Source organism: Corvus hawaiiensis, chromosome 6 (genome assembly GCF_020740725.1).
Source record: "Corvus hawaiiensis isolate bCorHaw1 chromosome 6, bCorHaw1.pri.cur, whole genome shotgun sequence".
NCBI classification, from domain to species: Eukaryota; Metazoa; Chordata; class Aves; order Passeriformes; family Corvidae; genus Corvus; species Corvus hawaiiensis.
Genome location: NC_063218.1, coordinates 38,375,503 through 38,387,651, shown reverse-complemented (window position 1 = coordinate 38,387,651; position 12,149 = coordinate 38,375,503). Strand labels below are relative to the sequence as shown.

Here is a 12,149-nt window from a genome sequence, read left to right as displayed (position 1 = left end):
CAAGATTGCCCAGGGATATGTCCAGTCAGATTTTGAATATCTGCAAGAACGGAGAGTTCAGTATTTTGCTGTGCAGCAATGCTCCAGTGTTTGATCACTTTTACAGTAAAGTTAGTAAAGATTACAGTAAAAACACTTCAGTGGAATTTCCTGTATTTCCATTTGCGCCCATTGGTTCTTCACTTTCCACTGGCAGAATCTGGCTCTATCTTCTTTACACTCTCAAATCGTTTATTTATAAAGATTGCTAAAATGTGATTATGAGAACCATCACCACCACCACAATAACAAAATTAAACCGACGCAGAAAAAAGATGACAAAGGAAGACTACTGCTATTCCAATTTCATCTGAATGGGACCTACCTAATACACTGCTTCCAAGCACTCTGATTATCTCTTGAAAAAACTACTTTTATTTTATTCTTGCTGGGGAGTAGTTCTCAGATTCTCAGTCACACTTATAATCTTGCAACTTTAAGGAATCTTTTGCTGTTTCTTTCCTCAACATTATTTACAGTGCTAAAATAGTATATACAGTTTTTACTCTTTTTAAATCATACACCAGATTGTGCCAAAGAAAACAAAATGCTGTTGTGGATGAGTATCTCCCTTCTGAAACCCAATACTGGCCTCCCTTTTACTCTACTTCAGAGCAACTCCATAGCCATCCCTCTTCTTCCAATGCAATGTAATTACAGGAAGAAGATTTAATGCTTGAGCTAGGTCAGACTTACACCAGTGCAGACCTTGGCAGTCAAGCACAAGCACTTGTCCTGAACTGGAAGTCAATGTATCGTGCAGTTTGTCTGCACCAGTCTGCCCCACTCAGCATGGTGACTGCTGCCCACAGACTGCCCCTAGGTCAAGCAGATTCAGTCCTGCGTGCACTGCAAACCATGTGTTTTGACGTCATATAAGCATAGATTATTCATCCCTTCAAGGGGAAAAAGATGCAGCCCTAAAAAGCTACAGTGGTCTCCGACTGTAAAGGAGAAACAACAAAATAGCATTGCTTAAACACAGGAGATAGTGAACAACCAGAAAAAGGGAATACTCAGCATAAATACCTTTAGAAACTGAGTTTTACTGCAGGAGGCAAGAGAAGGTCAAGTAAGACACCCTGAAGGGGAATAGAGACTGAGCCTGGAGATGCCTCTCTTTGCCCCTTTGGAGCAGGACGACCATTATCTCTGTTGTGCCCTCCACCCCCACTTCTCCAGCTTTGAGCTGTACCTGTAGAGGTCGCAGGCCTGCCCATAGCCAGCAGCCACAGCCCACAGCCGGAAGGCTTCGGTGCTCAGCCTGATGGCTTCCTCCCTCGGCAGGAGCAGATCCACAGGGTCTTCAGCAATAAAGCGACTTAACCGACTCTTCATTTCAAATTTGTTAAGCTGTAAAACAAACAAAGCAAAAGAAAAGGATGAAGAACAAAAAAGACAAAGGGATAAGGGGCATCAGCTGCATGCACCATTACCTCATTGCTCTGACACACACAAAGAGCTGCAGATTTCAGTTCAGTTCATTCTGAACTCTTTCTTGCACCGCTCAAACCTGCTTTTATTTTGTGCAATCTCAAGGAGCAGACTACAAAGGATCACTAAATGGTCAATGGCTATTTAGAGAGAAGTATTCCTGGAAGGGATGCCTAGGGGTACCTAGTCCACTCCTAACACAAATCAACTACACCTAAATAATTTCTGATGGAGGTTTGTTTATCCCCCACACACTCTTGTTTTGGATGCTCTCTGCAGCATTTGACTGATTTTTTAAAAAAATATATGATTATCCTTCTTTAAATAGTCGTAAATACAACTCTCTTAGTCAAGATTACATGTAAAGATACACTTTGTGTAAAACGATGTCTACAAAAGTACTGAACTGATGCTGACATTCTTTTGGGGAGGCCACACTAGATGGGTTTCAGAGGTTCTACAACCTAAGTCTGTCTGTAATTCAGTGTTTATTTTATGCAGAGGGTACCTCCTGCCTATTACTTTCATAAGGTTATAGAATTTTGATGCCTTAGAAATGTTCTGAGGTTATTTTGGTATTCAATTAAGCATGACATGACTCATTTGCAGTTCTCTAGAAATAATTTTTATCCTCCCCTACATCTGGGTATTTTTACTTAACCATAAAAAAGAGCTTCACTTTCCTTCTCCCACACATACAAAAGCTTCTATGTGCTCTGTCTAAACAAATGAGGTAACAAGGTCTTTTTCACAGCACAAGGACATATTATAGGTAATTTAAATTTCAAATGCTTTAGAGACATCTTGTAGGGAAATCAATGCACACCAGCAAGAAAGCAAAGGAGATGATGAGTCAAAACTATAAATTCTGACACCTCTCCTACAGAACAGAGGACAAAGTCAAATTTACTTCCAGGAGGAAGATGGAAGAACTTTGTTGTTAGCTAAAATAAATTCCTACATTGATGGTTCTGATTTAGTTTTTTATGATTTTCCACTCCCACGTTTAAGTGCATGTAACAGAACATATGAGAGTGTAACAGCAGGAAAGCCTGAGTGTCAGAACCTTCTAAGCAATTTTTGCATGCCTTGAAATACCTGGAGTACACAAAGCCTGAAGTAGAAAAACATCTGAATTTTACTCTGTTATGTTCCTAGTACCACTTACAGTCTTTAAATATCCCACTATCCATCATTATTCCCTATATTTTATAGCACAGGCTGGTGTTCCGTTGATACTAGCAATTTCCTGGATGTCAATTTGTTAGGTGCTGTTAACAATACCGAAGCAAAACCCTTAAGAAGTGCTCTTTGCACTGTAACGAGTGCTGCTCTTGGTAGATTTCATGCACTTATAGTATCAGCATGACAACCTATATGAGGGAATGCAATTATCTCTGAAGTGGAAAACCTGTCCAGAAGCTAAGAGGAGCTGAAAACACTGACAAATTATCTCAGAGTTAATTAATGTCAAATTAATGGCAGAAAAGTTCAACCAGGGTTGTAAAACAAAAGGATAGTTGATTATGTCCCTGGTTTATACAGTCTTATGCTGCCTATCACTGAAACATGGGAGAGTACAGAGCAGCACACATCAATGCATGCTCTAAACATCTGCTCCTGGTCAGTATTACCATGCTAGGCTCTGTGACTTTTGCATGAGTGCACTATGCAAACCATAAAAAAGCAGAGTAAAGCTTGACACAGTTCTTCTACCATTATTTAGGAGAAGCATCATTATCATGACGTTGTCAACAATTCCTTCAAAACACACTGATGCACCTTCCTCACACTGATTTCTTCAGCTTCAGCTCAGAGTCACCTCCAGTTAGTCTTCTGTCTTTACTTAGAAAGTAAGGCATAAGGAACAAAGGCCTTTGCAATCGGAAGAGCTCTTCCAAGAACCACTCACCAGCCTGGCTGTTGCATTTCGGCCTCCAGATGCCAACACCCTGATGAACTTCATAGCACTGGCGCAAGCAACTCCGTGGAGACTGGTAAGTAAAAACCCTGGTTCAGCCACTTTGGGATCCCACTGAGTAGGGAGAAATTCCCTGACAATGGTCTCAATCAACCGAGGACAGTCAAGCAGCTGGAGAGAAATGGAAGGGAGCACAAATAACTAAAGGTATGCAGTTATGCAGACATGCAGAAGACATGCAAAACAGACATGTTTGTCTGATCTCCGTGCCATAACTTCACCTGATCTTTCTTCCCCTTTCCAAACCTTTCTCTATCATTCCCAAGCTCCTATACAGTGGGAGATTTACCTGGCTGCACGCCTCAGAGGAGTGCCTTGCTATATGGATGAGGATGTGCAGTATATCCAGAACTACTGTTGGAACAGGTCGCACCACCTCTAGGATGTACCTCAGCCGGTGCTGGATCCGTGTTTTCAAAAGTCCCTGAAAGATGTTAAAAAAAAAAAAACAACCTATTATGCTCTAAACAAGTACTCTCTGCACTTCAGTTGCTGGAAGCCAAAAGCAGATTACATCTTCTGCAGAGACTGTTTTAAAATTAGCAGTCATGAAATAAATAAGTTTCTGTGGATTTGCAACTACGCTGGCAAATGAGCAAGAGTTATCTGAACTGAGCAGGAACAACTGAACTTCTGTTCTGAATCAGACCAATGGAGAGTTTGGATACTTGTGTTTCCCAGAGTATAAAACTCTAAATGACAGGGAAATAACTTTCCCTATAAAAGACTGTTAAAACCTACTGCTGGTGAAGAAGGTTCTCATGCTCCTGAATAATTCTGGCTAGACACCACCTCCAGCTAATGCAGCACTCCGTCTGATAGTACCTGTCATGTCAGAGGAAGTTGACAGAAACAGAGAACAGACAGGAATTCCTATTTTGCAGTAAGAAAAGAGATGCATAGGGATGATGTGATTTTTTTTTATGATCAGCAGCGGTGCCAGGAAAAAATCATCAGTTTACGTAACAAACAGTGTGATGCATTCCTGGTTCTGGGAAAAGGCAAATCCATAATACCCGAGTTCGCATTACTGATACTTTTAAAAATTTGCAGCCAAGCAAGTTGTAACTCTAGGCCTGACCATGTTCAGCAGCTAGTTTAAATACTCCTTTTCCAACTGTGTGGAACAATTGGGTAGTAACAGCCATTAAGCAGGTGTGAAATGGAACTGCACAGTAATGGGAACAGAGGGGAATTTTATCTCAAATACCTTCTGAGCTCAGGCCACTTGGAACAAGCTGAATTATGCTGAACCATGCAACTGCTTACAGAATCACTAACTGATCTCCTGTCTATCTACAACTCTTTCGTTACATTTTTTAAGAAGTGCCCCACACCTAGCAGAACACATCTGAAATCATGAAGCCTCTAAACAAGACCAAATGCCCAAGTACAGGAATTCATTCACCCAGTGATGCTTTTAGACCACATGCCACTCAAACACAAGCTCAAGCACAAGGAATAAGTGATGTGATCACATATTTTAATGATTGCAGCAGGGTGCATTCGCTCCACCAAGGCTGAGTTTGAGATAACAAAGTTTGCTATTTTTAGATCTCATATCAAAAATATGGGATTAGGCTTAAAATGTGGGAGGAATTCCTTCTGAATGCTATAAAACTCTTAATCTGAGAAATGCAAATATGACATTTAGGGAAATGGTAAGTAGCCACCTTATGTCAAATAAAAAAAGAGTATCACTGTACAAATCTGCTAGTTCTGAACTATCTAGCTGTAATATTCTTGTTTAACTTTAAGAAAGTGCATACAGACATTTTAATAACGGCTGGAACGTTTTCATTTTTAACCCAAGTAAATGAGCCTGAAAGTCATGTCTCTGTGCAGCCTTTCAGCAAGTCTTATCAAGTGCGTTTGTTGCTGAACTCCCGAGAGGAAATTAAGAGATATTAATTACACTGAAATCCCACAAGTCAAGTCTCAACGTTTTTAGAAACCGATAAAATTATCCTCCTGGTAATATATAGCAGAAACATAACAACCAAGAGCCAGGCATGAGTTCTAATTCTTGTTCAGAATGTTCTTGTCCAGCATGCACAGGAGGGTAGGTGTTTCAACAGCACACACTGCACTGTGCTGAGCCTACCTTCATAAAAAGAAACTAACTCTGTGCTTACCTTTACAACATCGTATCGGGCCACATCTGGGTCTGGCTTGTTTTCATCCTTTAATTTTTTATCTTGAGATTTCTCTGTTCCATTTAACTCTTCCTCTTCCTCCTCTTCTTCCTCCTCATTGTTAGGGACAAAGGGGAATGCAGCCATCCCTTGGTACCATGAGAAAGTCCAATCAAGATATTTCTATAGGGAATGTTGAAGCATATAAAATAAAATTCTCACAAAGAATAACAAAAAGACAAGGACAAAATCTTTTCGGGGATGCTTTTGAATATGGAATACTTTATTGATTCCCATATAATCCCAAGAAAATGTGAACACAATAAAAGGTATTCTAAACATGTACAAGTGGAATTCAGTGCTTTTTCAGGGAAATGATTTTAGCCTGACACACACAGACTTGGAACACCATTATAAAGAATTACCGCGATGTGAATTAAATTCACTACATAGATAACAGAAATTTAGTTTAGCTGGAAAAAAATTAAGATTATAAATAAGTAAATAAATAAATAAATAAACCAACCACCAAGGCTCTAGGCATTAAACTGAAATTTGGTATTTATTGGCTCTATTCCCATTTCTGAACCTGTGTGGAACTTAGGTCACAAGTAACACAGAAAGATCACGCAAAAATTCATATGATAAAATAAAGATTGCTTGGTGTTTTTGTTCATGTTTGCTTCACTTTTGTTTGAACATCCCTCAGCTTAAGCAAATAGAAAGCCCTCTTTTTTTGTTCACAGCTAATGACAGTGTCAGGTACTCTCAAGTTCTATGGTAATAGTCCAACTACGATAATAGTTTCAATTCTTCAGAGGGGATTGCTCCCATAACAGACCTACTTCCCCCAAAATGTTTTAGAATATAAAAGACAGCCAAATCAAATGCTTGCACTGCTTAATAACTGCCATAATTTTCCATTTCCTGCACCCACAATCAGAAACAAATACCACATTAGTCAGAAAAGTAGTGGTAGACTTCAACTGCCAAGTACCAAGGAAGCACAAGCTATTATTAGACACTAAAAAAAAACCAAAAAAAACCCATCACAATAGTAACTAAAGATGGTGGGTGAATGGCATGGTCAGAAGAGGCCTAACTTGAGGGGGTGAAGCCATGAGTCTATCTGGAATACAGTTTGGGACTATAGTCTTCCTTCCACCAAGAGAAGGAAAAGAACTAAGATGAAGTAGATGGATCTTCAAAGGAAACAAAAAGAAAGTTGCTTCCTTCCCATAGCCATTGATGGATGAACAAAACTTTCAGACAGCACGATTTTTATGTGTGCCGATCTTCTGTGCTTATAGTGCAGATAAATCCTATTTGTCTTACAAATCCTGGAGCAGAAGGCCAGGCTTCCAACCCTGTCGCTTTCTCAGAGACCTTTTGAAACTCAGCAAAACAAGACTCTAGGAAGGACTCTATGAGTTAGAGAACATACTGACACAGCATTCAGAGTGCTGCTTCTGACAGCAAGAGTCAGCAAGCCCTGCTTACACAAGACATCACACCATAAGCTTTGACCTGAAAAATCAGAGCACTGCCAACACTTACAAACCAGAGTAACACCAGAAGAGAGAAAAGTACATTAAGAAGCTGATTCATAGTACTAATTACCTACAATGGGTGGGCAGGCCTCATGTAGCAGAACTTCATTAGGCTCATAGATAGAAGAGCAGCAAAATGTGGAGAAAGCTACCTACTGCTTCATTTCTCTTGCCTCCCACTAGGGATAGCTCTACAGGCCTGGTAGAAGTCACAGGGGGCTTCTACCCCATCTCTTCTATCACCAGCCCCTTTGCAGTCAAACACAAAAGCAGCTCTCAAGGAAGGAACTTGCAACACAGTCCACAGCATGCTCTGCCAATAACAGACTATAACAGCTTCTGTCCAACCAGGAGTACATCTTAATCTGGCTGCTCCAGACTGTCTAGCAGCCTTGAACATCTAAAAGAAGTCTTAATCTTCTAACAGGTGAAAAGCATCAATGAGAAAATAAACACATGAAAAGGCAAAATTATGTATGTATCAGTGTTACAAAAACACATGGGAACAGCAGAAAATGGACAGCGAGAGAAAAAGAAAAGAGCATTATTATGAGGGATAAGGGGAAGTGTGGAGAATATTTAATCTGTTAAGAAGCAGAAAAACTATTAAATAAGAAACAACATAAAAGGCCATATTAAAAAAAAAAAAACTCGGCACACACATTAATAGTGGCCTGATCCAGATTGCAAAGATACCAAAAGAAGAAGAAACTTAGCAGCATGCACTGAATTTAATCATAGGACAGAGCTAATTCAAACAGGAGGGAAAAAAGATACCTGAATCTCTCAAACTGGGATAACACACTCCATGATCTGTCTCAAAGCACAGCAATGGCACTCTATTCACCATTAAGCTAACACATCCAGTAAACCTTTGTTCAAGCTACTTACCATATCTTCTCATTCTGATTCCTGTAAACAGCTCAGCATGAAATCAAACCCAAGCTCTTAATGATTATTTTACCTCATCATCAAGTGACACCAGCAGAGCCCGGAGAGCACCAACAGATGCTGCCATGACATTATCCACTGCATCATCCAGGGAGAAGCGCAGCAAGAAGAGAAAGCCAGCATCAAGCAGCAGACGCAGAACGCTACCCTTCAGTGAGGAAGCAAACTCTCCAGCCCTGGCCTGGAAAGTGTGCCAAACAGAGCCAGGGTTAAGGCTGTCTCATCTCAGCTGGATACATCTCTGGGCTGTCACATCTCAACATTCTGCATCTTTGCCTCCTTCCACTTCGACTGTAAAGCTGCTAAGCTGTGTGGAGGTTATTCTTCCTCTTATTTTATCCTCCATTCATTCTACAGAGACACACAGCTACAGTTCCTTAATGCAAGAAACCCTTCTTACTAAAGTCTAAACCCATCTTTTGACTTCATCCTGTTCTGCCCCATCACCCTTCTCAAAACCACCATGTTTCTTCTTCTCTGCCGCCAGTGCCATTAGGGGGAATGTTAGCACTTCCCCCAAAAGTTAGGTGGAAATGTGCACAGAAGCATTCATTTTGCTTTCTGCTCTTGGCACATTGCTCTGTGAGTAGGCTTAGTTCTTTCTCACCTCCTACAGAAAATGCACATCATGAAGCTGGCTCAGACAACAGGAGTGAAAGGGTCAATGCCAAGAATAGGTTTGTCACAAAAGTAATGTTAAAAAAAACCCAATTGCATCCAAATTAACAAGAGAACTGAAATCACACCACTGCTGTTGAACAGCACTTGAAACAACTTGTTGGAAGAACAACACTCTGGAACCATCCAGAGAAACCTGCATCTCTGTTATATCCCAACATTTAGCTTATCTAGCAGTGAGGATCCTCAGTGAAACAGAATGCCCTGTTGGTGACTTTGCTCATCTTCACTGAACAGCAAAAAACAAACAACTAGTATCAGAGAATCTGGACCCTGACTCACCAGAAACTTGAATTATGGGGAGGAATTCCATAAAGTGACTTACCCTTTGAACAATACGACCTAAGACCTGCAGAGCCAGTGTCCTCTGTTGTGTAACTTGGCTGCGAGACAAATGAAAGAGCTCTTGCAGAGAATAACCAGCCCTCTAAACGGCAGGGGGAAACAAAACAAAGAAACCAAAAACACCCATCAGCTACAGGTAAAAACAGGCCCCTTAAAATAAGATTAACTGTAACATACTGCGTAACAGAAGATAAAGTGCAAGCCAAGGTTGTTTGCCACTTTGTGGCAATTGCAAAAGAGATTCTAATCTTAGATGTCACAGGAGAAAATTGAACTTCTTAAGGAAAGAAAGTACGTGCACCTTTTTCCAACACCACAGAACTTTAACAGCATTAAAGAGAAAAAACATCAACAGTTTTCTGGAAGTAATGCAGTTAATGCATGCAGACACAACTTGTCTTCAGGAGTTTGTTTCTCAAGAAAAATGCACTTTTCAAAGGGGTTTTTTTGTCACTAAAAAGCTTGACACAAAAGGAATCTACCAATCAAACACAGGAAACAGAAATGTGTGTACCTTTTCTATTACATTACACCCACCTACCTCTGCCTCTTCTCCATGGTGGTGCAAACCTAGATGTGTTGGCAAATCAGCATCTGCGGGAATCAATTCTCCTTTTAAACTGAATCGAGCTTGCATTCCCTACAGCAAAAGGGTGGAGGGAGAAAACTATTATTTCTATTGCTGTCCACTCCATTCATCCCTTAAAATAACACTTTTTACATCACCTGCTGGAAGATGGCAGCTCAAAAACTCCTCAGGCCTCAAATTCTTAAAAAAAAAAAAAGCACTCCTATCTTTCCTTTTTTCTCAGTTTTACCTGTTTCATCCCAGATTACAATGGCTAGACTCTCACTTCCTAGCTCTCTTGAGTGCTACGGACTGAACTGATCATGTATCATCCCATCCTGTGAAAGAAAATGGGGAATCTTTCAACCTGATGAAATCCTACAGACTGAGTAGCCAGAGGACTCATTTTTGAAGCCTTCAAAAGTGTTACTGCTGAGAAGCATAATCCAGACACTAACACGCAAAGTATCAGTTTTTGCTTTCCAACCTTTTTGGTTTTCTTCTGCCGAGGTGAGGGCAAATCTTTCATCCATTCCAGCTTCTCAAACTCTACATTGTCCATGTGAATCCACTCCTTCCTGGGCTTCACAGGCAGATCATCATCTTTTTGTGGGGAGAAAGAAATGTCAGTGCTACCTTCCAAGGCAGTGATGAAGGAAATACTACTTCTTCTTTGCCAAGCTACTTGGCTTAAAGACTCAAATACAAGATTATGTAAAATAAAAAGAAAACAATTTTCAAACTGACTGTTGTCTGATGCATGAACATCAAAGGTTTAAAGCTATTTTCATCTTTCATGAGAGCAGGAAGAGGAAGTAAACAGCACTGTAATGAAATTCACAGACAAGGCTAATTTAGGAGAAGTTGAACAGAAGTCAGGACACAAATAAGGCAAAATTATCAGAACTAGTGCAGAAAAAATATCAGCCCTACTTTTGAAAAAGCAAACTAATATCATCCAAGGAAGAGAGTGTTAGGGGGGTCATGAAATGATTGAAAAGTATTAACACAAAGTCCCAGCAAATTATCGGAAGCCAGTATGATTTCAGCCTAGATACACTGAAGGCAACACAATATTTGTGCTTTGGTTGCATTTGTGATGCTGCTCTTTAGTTTCCCTCCCTAAAGGCTTGAGAAGATCAGCTTGGGAAGAGAAGATCAAAACAGCTGAAAATTTGCACAGCTTTCCAGAGACAGCTCAGTGGGAAAACTGGACAGCTCAACAAGAATTTCAAAGGTGCAAGTAATACAGGAAGAAATTACTAATTTAACTTTATAAAGAGCTTCGACTACAAGAATTTGAAAAACAAGACATTTGTGCCTGACATCACGAGAGTTGCCCTAGGAAAGAGACAAACCAGCACGTAGAAGAATCTCACAAGTGAAGAGACTGAAGAAATATAACCAGGAAAGGTAAGGCTTTGCTACTAGGATACTACCCCAAACCAGAATGAGATGAGCTAAGAAGTCTTTGCTATCTCAAAAAAAACCACATGTAAGGACAATAACAGGCAGTCTTACAACATAAAAAGCATTAGCATCACTCCTGCTGGAGCAGCCCAGAACTCATCTGCATTGCAGCTATTAATCCTGGTACTCTGGTCTTCTCTTGCAAGGAACAACGTGTCCCACTGAGATGCTCTCCTTTCATCAGATCTTTTCCTGCTGATAACTGGCCTGAAACCTAATCTTTTACTTTCCTCCAATCAGCAGATAAACTTTCAAGAAGGGCACTCATCCTCTCCAGAATAAAGCTTCACCCTTATGATCAATGTGGTATTGAATCAGGCAAGGAACCAAGCACAGAGTTATCTTGCTCAGCCAGAAAGCTGCTCTGCAGAATTTCAGCCAAAGGCTCAGCATGCATTTTAATTGAAGAGAAGGAAAAAGCATCTGAAATGTACAAAAGTGGAATGTTTGTGGGTGGTAGATGCAACACGAGAGGAAATAAAATCAGCAGAAAAACAAAATATATCGACATTTGTAATTTAACAAAATGTTTTCTCTATTAATCACTAAATTGATAGGGTTGAGCTAATTACTCTGTGAATAAGATTATGCATGTTACTACCAGCCCTTAGTACTATGATCTTGTCAACAAGAAAAGATGGATATGTATTTCAAGACATCAGCAGTCTGTTACTGAGAAAACCCTTTAGAGAAGCACAAGCTGGCAGTGTGAATGCAACATTCACACTGAACTTTTTCAGACTTGGGTTACATTAAAGGCTACCACCCAACCTCTTCACTTTTTGCTTTGCTTCCCCTTTTCTCTCAGTGACAGAATTTACTTTTCCATTTGATAAGGTTACAAGTTGCTGGATAAATGCTTCACCATCTTGTTTCTAATAAACAGTAGCCTTTTATCTCATTAGAGAGGGAGGTCTGACTTTCGAGCAATCCTATTGCTTTGTGTCATCACTGGAAATTCAGCGTGACCATTTCTGCTGGGCTATTCATGATTAGTT

The 12,149-nt window shown here is 40.2% G+C and overlaps 1 protein-coding gene across 3 annotated transcripts in view; it reads right to left on the bottom strand.

Moving 5' to 3' along the window:
- Positions 1–12,149, bottom strand: part of RPAP1 (RNA polymerase II associated protein 1) — a 39,121-nt gene that overhangs the window by 13,577 nt on the left and 13,395 nt on the right. For all 3 annotated transcript variants that reach the window (XM_048307251.1, XM_048307250.1, XM_048307252.1), the window contains exons 8-15: positions 10,169–10,284; positions 9,655–9,753; positions 9,094–9,195; positions 8,104–8,271; positions 5,590–5,772; positions 3,744–3,878; positions 3,386–3,565; positions 1,235–1,392 (exon numbers count right to left, since the gene is read on the bottom strand). In XM_048307251.1, the coding sequence (XP_048163208.1) occupies positions 1,235–1,392; positions 3,386–3,565; positions 3,744–3,878; positions 5,590–5,772; positions 8,104–8,271; positions 9,094–9,195; positions 9,655–9,753; positions 10,169–10,284 (1,141 nt within the window). The remainder of the gene's footprint in view (positions 1–1,234; positions 1,393–3,385; positions 3,566–3,743; positions 3,879–5,589; positions 5,773–8,103; positions 8,272–9,093; positions 9,196–9,654; positions 9,754–10,168; positions 10,285–12,149) is intronic.